Source organism: Pseudochaenichthys georgianus, chromosome 21 (assembly GCF_902827115.2).
Source record: "Pseudochaenichthys georgianus chromosome 21, fPseGeo1.2, whole genome shotgun sequence".
Taxonomy (NCBI): domain Eukaryota; kingdom Metazoa; phylum Chordata; class Actinopteri; order Perciformes; family Channichthyidae; genus Pseudochaenichthys; species Pseudochaenichthys georgianus.
In genome coordinates, this window is record NC_047523.1 from 34,013,672 (window position 1) to 34,031,402 (window position 17,731).

The following is a 17,731-nucleotide window of genomic DNA, read 5'->3' on the forward strand; positions in this document are numbered from 1 at the left end:
ACAGTATTAAATAATATAATTATTGAGCTAACTCAGACTATAATATTATTAGCTGAATGTATTTTTGCACAGGACAAGGATTGTGGAGTTTGTCCCATTATGTGAGGCAGTGTTAAAACACTTCATGGCCAGTATGGGGAAGAGGACTGATAAAGTGAGTAAAACAAACTCTATACATATGGCCACGTGAGTAATGTCAAAATCTTTCCCTTTCAACAGCTGAGGAGAAATGATCCTTCAATCTGCAAGCAGCTGTGTCCAACGAGCGGAACATTAGAACGTTAGATCCCAGATGCAGCTGGAACATGTGGCAACAACAATGATAACAATTATCTATTAAACCATGCCACATCCCAGAGTCTCCTGTCCTCGCATTCAAAGTATTTAATTAAAACGTTTCTGTCTGTTCTACATAAAAATGCCTCGCACAATTGGCAGTTATAGAAGCAACACTTCTACTCAAGCTTCCAACGACATCTGGAAAGGAAAACACGGTTGAGATGAAGTTGCCGTCGGACAAAGAAATTGTCAGTACACTGAATATGAAACGCATGCAAGCAAGCAAGCAAGCGGGTGATTAACTTAAAGGTCCCCTATTATTCGGTTTTTCATCAATATATTATAGTTCTCAGATATATACAAAACATGTCTGTTTGTATATATGTTTGGCTCCAAACACCAAACAGATCATTGCAGCATTACCCATAATCCCCTCTGTTTCAGCCCTGCTTCAAAAGTGCTGATTCTCTGTCTGTTACTTTAGATGAAAATAAGGAGCCCCTCCCCACGCCCCTCTGAGAGACATTTGGTTACAAAGAACACAATGGTGCTCTAGGAGGACATTCAGGAGATAAGGTGGGGGGGTTACCTTGGTTGGTGATTGGCTAATGGTTACACAAGCCAACAAACCGTTATGACATCATAAAGTGTCCAAAATCACAGAGGAGACACATGTTTAAAAAGTGAATTTTGCATAATAGGCAGGGGCGGATCTACGGGGGGCAAGGGGGGGCAGCTGACCCCCCACTGTAGAGCCTTGCCCCCCCAGCTGCCCCCTAACTTTTGTTTCCCTAAAACTGTACTAAAACAAACCTACACTATTGCCACAATCTTCTCAAGCAACAAAACAAGCATTACATTAGTTAAAATTGAATCATTTTAAATATCATTTAATACCATAGCCCGTTAAAAACGTAGCTACGGCCCTGCATTAAACTGTGGAGCGATGTTCACACAGACCGCGGCTCACAGAGCTGCAGAGAGGGAGCGAGCTGTCCCAGCACCTATGGATCAGCTTCTCCTGGGAGCATTTGCCCTTCCACTAGTTTTGTTTTTACTAAGGACGAGAGCTTGAAACTAAATATGAATAAAACGCTGCCATTTGAATCGACAGCGTTTAACAGACGGGCGCTGTTTGGGGCGTTACGTTACAAAATACTACGCAGACAGCGTTAGCTGGGAGATCGATCACTTTGCTAAACTATTAAATCCACGTAAACTACACATCACAGCCATGAGGCCAGATCAATGAAACCAGGATACATCCTTTACCGTAAAAACTGGATCCAAACACAGCTGCCTGTGTGCGTTTGATCAATACTTTCTGATGTTATATTTATGATATGCTACTTATTAGCTACATGGCCCTAACGTGTAAAGTTATGCAAGCATTTGTACCAGTGCTTTTCACAAGTAGACTCTTGCAGGCCAGAGTAGCTAGAGTGATTCAACAACAACACAAAGACATATGAGAAGTGATCAGAGAGAGGAAAAGGAAAAGAGAGATGAAGAGACCAGGAGGGTCAGAGCAGTAGGAAGAGGAGGAGATGAAGAGACCAGGAGGATCAGAGCAGGAGGAAGAGGAGGAGATGAAGAGACCAGGAGGATCAGAGCAGGAGGAAGAGGAGGAGATGAAGAGACCAGGAGGGTCAGAGCAGGAGGAAGAGGAGGAGATGAAGAGACCAGGAGGGTCAGAGCAGGAGGAAGAGGAGGAGATGAAGACATTAGTGAAGAAGAAGAAATGTATGTGAGGAATAAAGATGAAGTATCAGAAAGAGGGCCAGAGGCAGGGATCAGGAAGCAGATGAAACTCCAGCTGGACCACATGGTATGTTTTTATTCTCCTTACATGTTCCATCACAGCATCACAATCTAGCAGCTCTTAGTATTGACAAATATTGATTGAAATGTGTTGCTGCACAGGTCACCTGTAGCTCTCTGAAGAGATGGGTGATGTCATTTGTGTACTTAATTATAATTAAGTACTTACAGTATGCAGAATTAGAGTATTCTCTGAATCGGGTGCCTTTTGGGTCTTTATATCTTTGAAAAATTAAACCAAAATGTTTGGTCATAACATCTGGTAGTGGACTACTTACATGTTCCCACCTCAGGCACAACATATAAATAATTAGGCCTACTAGGAATTTCCTAGTAAAAAAGTAGGCATGAGACCTTGTTTAGCTAAGACATATTGGCATCACATGGAAATCAAGGACATTACAAAATTGTAATATTTTGCAAAACTATTAATTATTCACTATAATTAATTCATATAACAGAGTTGAAATGTTGAGTTTGTCAATCTTAATCTGAAAATACAAACACTGAAATATAGGTAAGAGAAGAAACTGACACTTTTGTGATGTAATTCCCTCAATGCAGATCACACATGGACTGATCCATTATTTGAATAGGAGGGTAAATGGTATGGCGTGACGGGGTTGAAACAAACTGAGGGACAATATTGCAATTTCATAGATAATTCAAGTATTTTTTCAGAATTTATTTTTGATCAGTTAAAGTTGACAAGCATATGATTATATTAGCAGCAACATTTTGGGATAATTGGCCATTTCGATTTGTTTAATATTAAATTAATATGTAATAATGCTTAGTGAGGACATGCAAATATGTCTGTCTAAGACAACCAATTTTTTTTAAAGCAAAATATATATTTAATTTTACATTGTAATGCTAAACAACCTGTTCCATTAATTCATTGCAATTAAAATACATTTTGTAGTTTCCTTTCATTTAAAATGGTTGAGGTAAGCTTGGGGGACTCAAAGGGCACCCGATTGTTTGTCTGAACACCTTGTTTCTCTTGTGCATTAAGAACACTTGTGTTAGGGCACCCTGGCATGACCTCTTGCCTCCCCTTTGCCCCCCCCATGTAAAATGTTCTAGAACCGCCACTGGTAATAGGTGACCTTTAACCTAGCATAGCAAAAAGTCTGGAAACATGATAATATAGCTAGCATGGCTCTCGTCCACTGAATGTTTTAATGTCATTTTTTTGTATGTGTTTTTTGTTATTGCAACACAAGCAGAAATGTCAAACTAAAAGTGGCATCTTTATGTTTTTAGTAGTGTATAGAGATGACAGTGATATTAACCTTCTCATCGCAAAACGTCAAACTATTCATTTGAAGATGTTTGCATTGTGCTTTGCAAAGGATTCAGCCCCTCTCACCATGACCACTCTCTTTTACCAGGTGATAACGACGATGGATGAATGTTTGTCTGATCGCCAGACAGATGTTGTTTTAGTGGATAAAATAGGCAAATTAATCCCCTGATAGTGACACATTAAAAAAGTATTTAGAGGGCACAACATGAAAGGCAGGTCGATTTTCAGGTCACACACACAAAGCCGTGGCAGCACATCACTCCCACCCTCATCCACCTCCACTGGTTGCCGGTCAAGTTCCGCATAACTTATAAAGTCCTCCTCCTGACCTACAAGTCCCTCCATGCCCTTGCCCCCCAGTACCTATCGGACATCCTCCACCCACATGCCCCACCCTGGAACCTGCGGTCTTCAGACTCTGGCCTGCTCACCACCCCCCGCACCAAACTGAGAACCTTCGGGGACAGAGCCTTCAGTGTGGCAGCCCCCACCCTCTGGAACGCTCTCCCTGCGGAGATTCGCAACATCCCCACACTGGACGCCTTCAAAAGGGCCCTCAAGTCCCATCTGTTCATCAAGGCTTTCGGCCCTTAAATCTATCTGTTGTTTTGTCTGTCTGACCTTTGTTTTGTTTTGTGTGTGCTCGCCCTATTCCTGTAAAGCGACCTTGGGTCCCTTGAAAGGCGCTATAGAAATCTCAGTTATTATTATTATTATTATTATTATTTTAATTGAGTGACAAGACGAAACATGTGAAACAGCTGTTGTGGAGAAACTGCTATCATCTAACTTACCACAAACTACTCCATGTCCTATGTCATATGTAACAAAGGTGATCCAAATTATTTTGTATTGATTCATTACTAATAGCACTAAGCTCTCTTAAACTGTGATTAAGCTATTGGAAGAATCACCTCGACAAATAGTCACATGTATTATATAAGTTCCTCATTTTCACCTGCATCATGACTAACAAATAATTTTAAGTTTGTGGAGCCATTAAAAGTTATTGCGGGATATTTTCTAAGGATTTATTTGGGATTAGCACGAAGGGCGCTGAGCAGTTTTTTCCACGTGTCATCAATTGGATCCAGCTTTATATGACCTCTCCCTGATAACACCCTCATTGCCCCTACTTTTTCCTAGGGAGTTACCAATAACCAGATTCGCTTTACAAATACTCACTTTTCATCAGTTTTAATATAATTAACATTACACTATTGCTGATATCATAACTACAATCCTTGCGATGTTTACAGTTCTTCCTGGCATATTAAATACAACAATGAGAGATGCAAAATAAAATGGCTGATGAACAAAAAATCAACAGAATGAATCCTTCAGTGGAGGACACTAAGGCGTTTTGACACTGCCTGTTCATCCTGCTCCTCATAGAGGCAGATCTGAATCTGATTAAAGAGAAAACCACATGTGTGCATGTATGTCAGTTGATTAAAATGTTCTTCTTGATGTGTAATTACAGAGCGGCAAACTCAAATATTCATGCAACTGACTCCAAATGTCCAATTCCAACTCCATACAAACACGTTTTCTAAAGCTTATGTGCATGTGCAACGTAATAGTTTTAATGACGACCGACTTACTAACATTCTGGTAATATGACAGCAGGATAAACAATAGGACCAATAGGATCAAACCTGCCACAAGTTCAGCTGCAGTTCAAAGCGTAAAAATACAGACAATTAGGCCTATTGTCGGTTTGATACTCAGAACCAACGTAGAAGCCTTAATTGAAAAACAGTTTTGAAAAGGGGCAGGTATTAAAAAAAATACTCGGCAGGTGATTGGATGACCACCTGTCAATCAAACTTTTATTGAACCTAGTCAGCAGAAGAGCCAAAACATCTTTCCATTAAGAAAAGCCTAATGTGCTTTTCTTGTCTCTTCCTTTAATGGACACACACTCTCCAGTTCTAATATATAACCTGTGTGTTGCACCACGTCTTAAGGAGCCACCGTTGTTGTTTAAAACGAACAGTTGCCTCTGTGTGTCGTCACAACCCTAAACCATGCTCGTTACTTTTAGTGAGGACACGAATAGGTCCAGTTACTGGCTGGTGGACACTAAACGCTTTACTTGAAGCCTAACCAGATGGATTTAGTTTGATTCTGATATCATGAGTATCCAGCAAGGTGTAATACTTTCCGTGTTGTTTTGTAATCTCTTTTCCACCACAAGCAATACTAGGTGTGCACATACAGTAGGACCCTATTTTTGTAAACCAGTCTCAGTCTAGTGGGCTCTGCCAAGTATGCGAGCCAAAATGCACTTTTAAAAATGGGGTGCCTGTGGTGCACTTGGCCCACGAGGGTAGGATCAGAAGGACTGCACTGAAAGAGCTATGAGCGGAGCAGGTGTGTCTCTAACACAGCTGTTGACATGAAGAGTAATTAATCATAGTGCACTTTTCATGTGCACATGTAGGGAGGGTTCTGTGGTTATTTTACAACTCTCTAATGCTGGTTGAAGAAAACGAAGCTGCGGGGTCTACGTAATTCTTGCTTTGGCAAAGACAACATCGCACCAGACTACAGAGGGACCGGACACCTGCTGCCTTCAGAGGGCCGTGAAAAAAGCCTTCAACACAATATCTTTATTACTGCTGGCTTAAAAAGCAGCATGATGTTGTAAAATAGAGTTACTGTTGCTGTCAACAGAAAACCAAATCATGGGCCATCTCAGGAATACATTTCATCAAAAAGAAACGATGGAAAAGCTTCATAAACCATCAAATTAAATTCAGACATTTAACTGTAAAAAAGCTATGCTGATTAACGCTATTCTCCAGATGGAAATTAAATAGCATTCTAGTTTATATAACATTTTTAACTGAACTTATAGTGAATATTCAGCGTCATTCAGGCTCTGAAGTTGGGATGTTAGCAAGCATGCTGCTGAATCAATAAAGGATTAATCATCTATCATGATTATTGTCTATTTTCTTTATCTAGAAAAAGTTAATTTCGCTGCTGACCTATTTGAACAAAACTCCTGGAGGTCGAGGAGCGATGACCCTGACTCGCCGTGGATAATCATAACATGACCCGACTTCACCAATACCACATCTCAGTCTAAATGAAAAAGTTGGCAGCTATGAGTAAATGATAAATAAGAGTCCTCATAATCATCCCCAGTCTCAGCCTTCAAAACAAGCGTGTCCATCGTATAAAACAGGTATGCATGTGTTTGGCTTTTTTTAAGACTTGGCAAATCATAGAAAGAGTTATTGCAGCGGCTATAAATCACACACACACACACACACACACACACACACACACACACACACACACACACACACACACACACACACACACACACACACACACACACACACACACACACACACACACACACACACACACACACAGCGAGACATAAACACACACACATCTGGCGTCTGGATTCTTTGCTGCATTATTCAGGAACCTTTTACTATGATTTATTCACAGTGTGACTGGAGTTCACACACTCAGCCCAGATGTGTGTGTGTGTGTGTGTGTGTGTGTGTGTGTGTGTGTGTGTGTGTGTGTGTGTGTGTGTGTGTGTCTGTGTGTCTGTGTGTCTGTGTGTCTGTGTGTGTGTGTGTGTGTGTGTGTGTGTGTGTGTGTGTGTGTGTGTGTGGTGTGTGTGTGTGTGTGTGTGTGTGTGTGTGTGTGTGTGTGTCTGTGTCTGTGTCTGTGTGTCTGTGTGTGTGTGTGTGTGTGTGTGTGTGTGTGTGTGTGTGTGTGTGGTGTGTGTGTGTGTGTGTGTGTGTGTGTGTGTGTGGGTGTATTTGTGGAGAGAGAGAGAGAGAGTGAGAGAGAGAAAAAGAGAGAGGGAGAGAGAGAAAGGGAAAGGGAAAGAGAGAGAGAGTGAGAGAGAGAGAGAGAGAGAGAGAGAGAGAGAGAGTGAGAGAGAGTGAGAAAGAGAGAGTGAGAGAGAGAGAGAGTGAGAGAGAGAGAGAAAGAGAGAGTGAGAGAGAGAAAGAGAGAGAGGAGAGAGAGAGTGAGAAAGAGAGAGTGAGAGAGAGAAAGAGAGAGAGAGAGAGTGAGGGAGAGAAAGAGTGAGAGAGAGAGTGAGAGAGAGAGAGGAGGGAAAGTGGATGTAAAGGTGCGTGAGGCAAAGGCAGGAAACAGAAATAAAGAGTGAGAGAGAGAGAAAGAGAGAGTGAGAGAGAGAAAGAGAGAAGTGAGAGAGAGAGAGAGAGAGAGAGTGAGAGAGAGAGAGAGGAGGGAAAGTGGATGTAAAGGTGCGTGAGGCAAAAGTAGGAAACAGAAATAAAGAGTGAGAGAAAAGAGGAATGACTGATAGGAAAAGACGGAAACAAACACAACATTCTAAAGGATAGAAAGCCAATCAAAGAACATCACAGCCGATGATAACAATGGCTGCAGTTTAAAGACATATTTGACAAATGATAAAACCCAGCCTCTTTCCCACTGGACAGTAAACCCACCACCACCCACTAGCATCTGGCTTTGCCTTTAGCGGGGAACCTTTCAATGACATCTATTTCCGGGACATTCCCTCTGCAGTCACCACAGGTGCTTATTTCTGCTTTATGTTTTCCTGCCTGATGTCATGGCGCTTGTTGTCGTCAAAAAGGATTTGGACGTGTATCATAACTTGTTACACATGATCAGAGCCACGGGACTCCAGTCAGACAGCAGTCATGTCACATCGCACATCAGTGTAAAAACCCGCCTTCATTTCAACTCAACACAAACCAAAGAAACTCATGAGAAAATCACCAACTCTGGTTAAACAGATAATCACAGACATGGGATAAGTATCATTTAAAAACATGGGTCACCAGCTTTATTGACCCTGCTCCCGGTGCCTTTGTGGAGTTGAAAGAAAGACACATATCCGAAAGGCATATGTCTACTGAAAAAGCCAAAGGTATTTATTTTCTATTTTTCTGGGGTTAGAAAAGCCTTTTTGCAAATAGGCGTTTAATTTAGTATTAAAAGGATAACTATGGATTCACTTACTTGCCAAGAATAAGACAAGAAAATCAATACCACTTTCACATCTTTGCATTCATATGGGGTTAATGCCAGCAGGGAATTAGCTTATGTTGTCTTTGCTTAGCTTATCACAAAGACAAGACACAAGGGGAAACTGCTGGCCTGGCTCGGCCCAGAAAACATCTGCACACAGTCCCCTCTGAAGTGTTTCATGCTTACAGTATGTGTGTGTTTACCTTGGAGATGTCTTGCCCGTCGATGCGAATGCTGCCACTCTGAAGGTCATAAAATCTGAACAGCAGACGCAGGATGGAGCTTTTCCCTGATCCAGAGGGGCCAACCTGCACACACACACACACACGCACACGCACACGCACACACACACACACACACACACACACACACACACACACACACACACACACACACACACACACACACACACACACACACACACACACGCACACACACACACACACACACACAATGTTAGAAGGAATTATACTTGTATTAACACTTGCATTACTACTTTAATTTAATTGAAAGGCTTAAATTCTACGCCCGTCCCACCACTGCCAGACACCCATAAACGTACTGTAAATGAGACGACAAGTTATTTAGAGATTTGGTTACAGTGAGCAAGGAAATTAAACTTTATAGACGATAAAGTACTGTCAACAGAGGACTACATACCAAGGCAACTGTCTGTCCCGCCTCCACCGTAAAGGACACATCCCTAAGAATCTCAGTGCTGCAAACACAAAGAAAAGCAACATTCAGGATCAAAATGAATTACACTTTGATCTCATGGGTCAAAGAATAATCAAGCATGACCGTGAACATCTGGAAAATGAAAGTTACAGAAGGTCAGTTTATTGAGATTCAATGTAAAAAGCAGATATGATTATTCCCTGGACCTTTCTTTCTTGTCATCTCACAGAATGCTGAAAATATGCTTCAGCGTTAACGTCAACGCATACACGAGGTCAATTAGACATTCATTAATACAACTCAATATGTTTCGTCGACTGTTCTTAGTCCTCCTCCCGACAGCAGGTGATGATAACAAGTGTTTGACTAAGTTACCAATGCTGTTGTTTCTCTGGTGAGGACAATCTCTCTTTTCTTTAATACAATTCAATTGGATAAAGTAAGATCAAGATATACAGAAGTGGATTTGTAAACAGATTGGTTGATGGCTACACACCCAGGTACGTAGCTGAAACAGACTCTGTCAAACTCCACCTGACCTGCTGTGAACTGCAAGTCCTCAGCATCCTCAGCATCCTGAATCTGTGAGGGGGAGGAGAGAGAGAAACCAGTGTCAGAACGACAAGGAACACACATTTGTTTTTAATTAATTGCCCATTTTTTCGCTGTATGGAAAAGGATGAGAGAACAATTGAACAGGCATGAAAACGGGTCAGGGGTGAAAAAGGTGAGAAGGATATTATCCCTCTAGGGGGGTCCGGGGGCATGCTCCCCCGGAAGAACAATTTTAATATTCCATATTTTAAAGCATCAATCTGATGCATTTTGAGATGCATTTTTTTGCCAACCTGGGGAGAGCTGGAGAAACTTAACTTCAGCCATGAGTCAAAAATATTATGACCTCCTTACTAAGTATTAAGAAGAAGAAAAAGAAAAACGGAGGAAAGACAAAGAAAGATGGAAGAAAAAAGGAGATGAGAATGATAGAAAAGAAAGAAGCAAAATGACGAGGAAAAAGTGAGACTGTTTATACACAATAAAGTCACCCCGTAGTTCTCTGTTCTTGTGTTTCCCCCTCCTTTCTCACTTGCTCCCTCCTCTCTTATTTCATAATAACTCCTTCTTTCATTCTCCAGATGTCCTTAAATCTTCATCCCATCAAGTATGCACTAACTGATATGTCATCTTTAATATTCCCTAAACCAAGTTTGATAGCATTTTGACAAAACATCCCCATCAGATCTTTGCGACCTCCTCCTCCTCCTCCTCCTCCTCCTCCTCCTCCTCCTCCTCCTCCTCCTCCTCCTCCTCCTCCTCCTCCTCCTCCTCCTCCAGCCAAAGAAAAGAGCCGCTGTGTTTTTAAGGTGCTCTAATGCTTTTGTCTACATTCATGTGGCTGATTACCATATCAAGGGCCTGTGAATGTAGGAGTCTTTAGTGAGGCAGCCGGAGGACGCCTTTTCCCACCAAACACACACTCATAAAGCCAGACGTACACACACACACAGACGTACACGCAGTATGCGCACAAACACACAAAGTCAAACACAAACACTTGTTGATCTCCTAATCCGCTGACCTCTGACTGTGTGAGATTTATTTTCCAACAACGACTGAAGCAGGGCCATTAGAAATAAACACTTTTCAGTTTTATCCCCCAGCTAACAATAATACATTATATTTATTTATATGTATATCGTACACGTATTTCTATAAAGTTATTTTCCTGATTCGAAATTAATACATTTGAGTGCTTTCTGCTAAACAAGAGAAACCATTTGAATGTATTATTCAAACTACCCGCAGTACTGCATTTGCAAACAAAAAATAATAAATGTCGCAAAAATGTATTATTTATTTTTTAATTCATCAAAAACAACAACAAGGAATTAAGATATAATTAATTTGACTAAGCGACAAAACAAAAAAAACGGATGAAATGCTTCCATCATGTCCAATAAGAGAATTTACTCATAAATCGGTGTTGACACTTTATATAATTTAATACACCAATAATGGGCTTTGTCTAATTGTTTAATAGGAATTCAACAAAACAAAGAAATACATGCAAAGTTGTACCGACAATGTATGTTCTTTGTGACTCACCTCTACCTGCTCTGTCAGCAGCTCCAGCATGTTCTCCATGTCAACAAATGAACTCTGAATGAGCCTGCAGAGAAACACAAAACACAATCAGGGGTATACAACATATACTCAAGAGATACAAATACTAAAATACTCAAAGGAGAAGTAGTCATACTAGTTTTACTTATATATATTATATGAATGATTATATAAATTATTCAAGATTATAAATATACATCTATATTGTATGTTAACATATATTAAGATGTAAAAAAAAAGGGAGAAGGGGTCGGATTAAATAAGTGTAAACTTCTTCCGACCCCTTTTGGGACGTGTAATTAGCTAACGTTTTGTTGTTTATTGATATCAGACAATGATACTACAGATTATTAAATTATTAATTAAATATTTCGTTTTGTTATTGCATTCATTTGTATAGCACTGTATCATGTCTGTATCATCTTTTGTTTCATTTGTATTTTCTTTGGTTTTACACGCTCGAAATAAATAAATAAACTAAACTTGCAGAATATTGGTATACTGTATTTTTTAGCTATTGCATTTAAACCCTATCCGCCATTTTGACTGACAACTGTCACACAAATACATACACAAAAAATGTCAACGTCTATTTTAATTTGAATAAATGCCTCCTGTCATAGGTTTAAAAATGTAAATACTCGGCTGTCAGTGATAATAGTACTCAACATTAACCTCACCTGTAATAGGTCCCAAACCAGTTCAGAGGCGTGTACAGCTGGATGATGTAGGTGCCAAAGAGAACATAGTCTCCAATCTGATTGGGAGTCAAACACATACTGAACATTACTGATCCTGTAAGTGTAATTGATACAAGTTTAGTGTACATCAGCCGTATCAATTAACCTCCCTTGAGCACCACTCACACTTTTCCCACATTGCTCAGCATCAGAACAAGCTGAGAACAAAATATTTTAATATTGTTTTATAAGGTTGTTCGGAAGAAACTCTCACCAAGGACTGAGTTATTGAGGTACAGTAAGCATTTGCTACGTTTCCTACTGTAGGTGATATCTGACTGATTCAGGAGATGTCTGAGTCACTGAATCCACATTCAGTGATATCGTCTTTTACAAATACCTGGAATTGTCCTTCGGAGACGAGGTAGGCACAGAGCAGAGATCCAACCAGCAGTCCTGATCCGATGATGATGTTCTGGGTTTGATTCAGCAGAGCCAGGGAGGCTGAGCTCTTCCACTCACAGTGCTGCCAAACACAACCAGCACACATGTAACTTATAATGAGAAAATACAGGCAATTAACTTAAAGGGGACCTATCATGCAAAATGCACTTTTGTACGTCTTTTATACATGAATATGTGTCCCCGGTGTGTCAGGGAACTCACCAGGTGTCAGAAAACACAACCCTCTCTCTTTTCCTCCATACCCAAATCTCTAAAAACAGGGCTGCAACGGAGCTGATTATTATTTGAATTTTTCAGACGTCAGGAAAGGGGTGCTCCGCCTATATGGGCAACTCTCCACCTATCAGGGGAATGAGAGACCGCTCGAAAGCTTTGGAGACGCTGTAGTACATATGCCAGGCCTGTAAGTGGCGCTGTAGTCTGCCACAAAAGCAGAATCAGCCCTTGCAAAAACAGGGCTGGAAAAGAGCAAATAGAGAGGCGAAGTCCCTCCCCAGTTCCGGGGGAGCTCCATGGGACCTTATTTCGGAAAAAGTATGTATTGAAGTCAATGGAGAGAGAAAGATTATCTTTCGATCCCGTTTGAATTGTGCCACGAATTACACATATGATGTTTGTCAATTTAAAAGATAATTTTGCAAGTCAAAAAAATTAAAATGTGTCGTAAAACTGTGAAGTAACACATTTTTTTGTGTGAAACGCTTAATGAACTACATCTCTGGTCTCGCAGACTCTCACAACAACACACCTTACCAAGATGGCCGTCACTACTGTCTTGTCAACAAAACGATTGACTACCCTCACTATCACCACAATGAAACACGTCCAGAAGAATGTCATGCAAAGCTGCCTTTGATTCTCTCTGAACTGCCTGATCTTTTTAATGTTTAATGTTAACCATTTGTGCAGATAGCATTAAGTAAAAAAGATCGCCGATGCTAATGTAGCGTTAGCATTTCTCCCCCGGGCTTAAATGGTGTATTATAGAATGATCACACCGGTGTGACAGTACTCTTCAAAGGGTTCACGAAATATGACTACTACTCTTACTGTTTAACATTTTGGGTTACTTGATGTTACGGCTAATAAAAATGACAAGGCTAAGACTGTAATGCTAACTAAAGTGCTTGCTACTAGCTAGGCAGCTAACTTGATCCAGCCACTCCTGGTCCTTTCATCAGACGGGAAGCGAAAGAACGAGCAAGACCCATTGCTGGTATGATTACAGCCTGGTACTAAGCACACAGGCATCTTGTTAAAGTTATCTTATCTTAGCTATGTTTTATATTTAGCGGAGGAAAACAATTGTGACATCAGTTATGACATCACTTACGCGACTCTGGGATTTGTAGTCTTTCTCGTTGCGTATTTATCATAGTCTTATATTTCAACAGTTTTACGACAAACTGTGACTTTTTAACATGGAAATTATTTTTTAAGATTGACAAACATCATATGTGTAATTCGTGGCACAATTTAAACGGGATCGAAAGATACGTTTTCGCTCTCCATTGACTTCAATACATAATTTTTCCGAAATAAGGTCCCATGGACCGGAAGTAGATGGGCGTGACTTCGCCACTCTATAGAGCGAAATGAGGCATGGCTAAAATGCATGATCCGTTTGGTATTTTGAAAAAAGAACTTCACAGACATGTTTTATATAGGTATGGCCCTACAATATATGTTTCAAATATAGCATGATAGGTCCACTTTAACATTGGAAGTGTATTTAGATCTTTACTAACTAAAGCTTTCCACTTTTATTAGCACACTAATGGGATGTCTATTTGCTTTTAGCTGTTGTTTGGTACAGATGATGTTCACTTGACGGTAGCACAAGCTTACCTGATACTTCAAAATGGCTTCCTCAAAGCAGCGGATTTCATAATCCTCAGCGCAGTAATACTTCACCTGGGAAAATAAATCAAATCAACAGAGAAAGAGATGAAATATAATGGAATTGACTGATACTCAAATATCAAAACACATGTTATTAAACCCTTTAAAATGTTGGAAAAACAGAAAGACCAGTTGTGACACACACCTGAACATACCAGGATAAATATATGCATTTAACAGGAAGTGTTGGGCGTTATTTACCGTCTCAAAGTTTAGCAGGGAGTCTACAGCTCTGGATTTGGAGTTGTTGTCTTGATCGTTCATCTCTCTTCTGTATTTTGTCCTCCACTCTGTGATCAGGATGGTACAGGCTGCAGACAAGAGGAGAGCAAATCATTTTGGAGCTGCATATGGTAAGATTGTTTTGTAAACTAATATAAAATACATTTTTCCTGATTTACATATAGTAACGTTTCTAAATCAATCAAATAAAATGAGTGTTGGGTGAGGGCAGTAACAATGTGTTAAAACAAACACCCAATATACAATATGCCGGTCGGAGATAATTTACTGACTGAATTTAATGAGAAGCATGCCTCTGTGGCACACACACACACACACACACACACACACACACACACACACACACACACACACACACACACACACACACACACACACACACACACACACACACACACACACACACACACACACACACACACACACACACACACACACACACACACACACACACACACACACACACACACACACACACATTGACCCACTGAGGTAGAGCACCATGCAGGTGAAAACGATGAGTCCGAACCAGACACTGAAGTAGGAGACGAAGTAGATGATGGCGATGATGATGTCACAGATGGTGGGAAGGATACTGAACAGGATGTAGCTAAAGCCAGAAACAACCATTACCATTATAGATCAACTGTACAAGTGTGAGTTGGTTCCTTTGTACCATTGTGTCCCATTTTGGGACCAGTCAACATGCCCCCCCCCAACAGTCTCACCTCAGCAGGTTGTTGACGGAGGACGTGCCTCTGTCGACGCTCCTCAGCACGTCTCCGGTGCGTCTCTCCAGGTGCCAGCGCAGGGACAAGCCGTGCAGCTGGGAAAACAAACACACCTGAAGAGTGGAGGGAGGGGGCAGACAGAGACTTCCTGTTACACTTTTTTATGCATGTTTCTTCGTAATATTAAGCTGTCTTTGGCTCTTTTTCTGCTGTAACAACGTACAATTCCCCTCTGGGACTGATACAGGTATTCTGATTCTGAAATATACAATGTCGGTCACAGTGAAAGTGTTTCCCACGCTGCAGCCACCATCTAGTCTGAAGCACAATTCTCTGTCCCTATATCCTAAACAGCACAAGCTATAGCCTTCTTTATCAAAAGATGAGTCATTTGTATGGCTCCTCAAATCCCAGTCAAAACAATCTGTATCGTCACGGTTTCTGACTCCTTAAACCAGGGGTGTCAAACTCAAGGCCCGGGGGCCAAATCCGGCCCGCGACTTCATTTGATGTGGCCCCACAAGAGCTTGCAAAAAATATGATATGTTTATTATACGGTTACATGCTAATTTACAGAAGCACGTTGCCCATAAACTACATGTCCCACAATGCATCTCAAATTTGAGTTTTTTCTCAGAATTTGACTTTTCTTTTTTTAAATGTAACCTTTTTTTAAAAATGTAACTTCTTTTTTTGTGACTTTTTTTTCCAGAATTTGGCTTTTCTTTTTAAATCATTTGTGACATTCTCACTGAAGAGACTTGCAATTATTTGCCCTAGACTTCTTCTTTCAGACGTAGTTAATTATGAAGTTATTACCCTATCCGATAATAATACATTATTTTACATATATTAAATATTTATATATGTATTTTTATATAGTCTTAAAGTTACAACCGGCCCTTTGAGTGCAACCATAATGTGAATGTGGCCCGCATTGAAATTGAGTTTGATACCCCTGCCTTAAACCATACATAACAGAGATCACTGTGCCAGTCCTAACTAAATCAGTTATGGACAGACAGCTCTGCACGTCTAATTATGTGACCACTTCTTCCGGAGATATATTTAAAGTTAAATGTTTCAATATATTTTAAATAATGATATGTAGGAAATAACATACCAACAACACTTGCAACCATTTCTGACCATGAGACCTAATTTGAGACCATGTACATGTCCACTGTACATATTTGGCTATAGCGAAACAATGACGCAAGAAGTCTGAGTGGTACCTGAACGCCTCTGCTGGTAAACTGCTGAACTCTGATCCACAGGAACTGGCGGAGGTTGCTGATGAAACCAGAGGTGCCTACAAGAGACAGGGAGATGGGAGAGGGAAAAACCTCACGCTTCTGTAAGATGTAAACACATTTTATTTCGTAAACACACACTCATATGAAAACACACCTGCCCCTCCTCCCTGTAGGAACTTGAGCAGTGTGTAGATGGAGACGGTGAAAACCAACGAAGTCCAGCCGCCTCCTGCAGAGAGCTCATTCACTGTAAACAAACACACACCATTTTTATTTTTAGCTGCATCATTGTTTTTTTTCCGATGACATTAATGATAATCCAGCAGACTAGATAACGAACACCTGACTATTGCTATTACTCGTTTAAAAAATAGTAAGCACAAATGGATGAATAATACTTGGATTATCCTGCAGTGTTGTGTTTATATGTTTATATGAGGATGCTTGATATCGTTTTTCTGTTGTTTATCGCTGCCCTCATTTATTTGAATTCAGTTTGTTTGTAGCCTTTATTTAACCATGACATACAACATAATGTACAGGGTACAGTTTACAAACTCTATTTACAGTGACAGGTACCATGAGTATCAAACAGCCAGCCGAGTTTTAAAATACTACAGTACTTTGTTTGGTACTTGATTTACAACAATTTCTTCACTTTCACCGTGGTATCTCTACATTTACTCGTGTAAAACACATTTCCCACCACAAACAATCATGAACACATTCACACACTCCCCTTTTTGCCCCACAGACACATTCATTACCATTTGGTACAAGTGCTGGGAATCAGGATGAAAAAGAGAAAGCACACTCAGATGAGGGCAGTACGAGAAGAAAAGGAAGATCCAGACAGAGAGACAGACATGGTGAGAAAACGGAGAACATTTCATTTTTAAAAGATGGAGAGAAATGAATAAAGAAACGTGTGTATTCAATATTCTTTTTACTTCTCTAGTGTGTGTTTTCAGTGGGGGGTATTTTCAACTCTTTGGCATTAGGTCCTGGAGTCTGAGGGTGGGAGGCGGGGTCGGACCCGGAGACAAAACGTCCGTTGTACCGGTGAGTTAACTCCACGAAAAAGGCCGCTAATGCCGGCTAAGCATGACTGGCAGGAGGGGTGACCTCCCAGAAAACCCTCAAAACACACACACACACACACACACACACACACACACACACACACACACACACACACACACACACACACACACACACACACACACACACACACAC

The 17,731-nt window shown here is 40.6% G+C and overlaps 1 protein-coding gene across 1 annotated transcript in view; it reads right to left on the reverse strand.

Moving 5' to 3' along the window:
- abcb6b (ATP binding cassette subfamily B member 6 (LAN blood group) b) overlaps positions 1 to 17,731 on the reverse strand; it is a 39,838-nt gene that overhangs the window by 20,142 nt on the left and 1,965 nt on the right. The window contains exons 3-14 of the mRNA XM_071207025.1: positions 16,650 to 16,742; positions 16,475 to 16,551; positions 15,237 to 15,352; positions 14,997 to 15,118; positions 14,467 to 14,576; positions 14,212 to 14,277; positions 12,299 to 12,424; positions 11,899 to 11,975; positions 11,201 to 11,264; positions 9,591 to 9,676; positions 9,077 to 9,134; positions 8,620 to 8,724 (exon numbers count right to left, since the gene is read on the reverse strand). Coding sequence (XP_071063126.1) covers positions 8,620 to 8,724; positions 9,077 to 9,134; positions 9,591 to 9,676; positions 11,201 to 11,264; positions 11,899 to 11,975; positions 12,299 to 12,424; positions 14,212 to 14,277; positions 14,467 to 14,576; positions 14,997 to 15,118; positions 15,237 to 15,352; positions 16,475 to 16,551; positions 16,650 to 16,742 — 1,100 coding nt within the window. The remainder of the gene's footprint in view (positions 1 to 8,619; positions 8,725 to 9,076; positions 9,135 to 9,590; positions 9,677 to 11,200; positions 11,265 to 11,898; positions 11,976 to 12,298; positions 12,425 to 14,211; positions 14,278 to 14,466; positions 14,577 to 14,996; positions 15,119 to 15,236; positions 15,353 to 16,474; positions 16,552 to 16,649; positions 16,743 to 17,731) is intronic.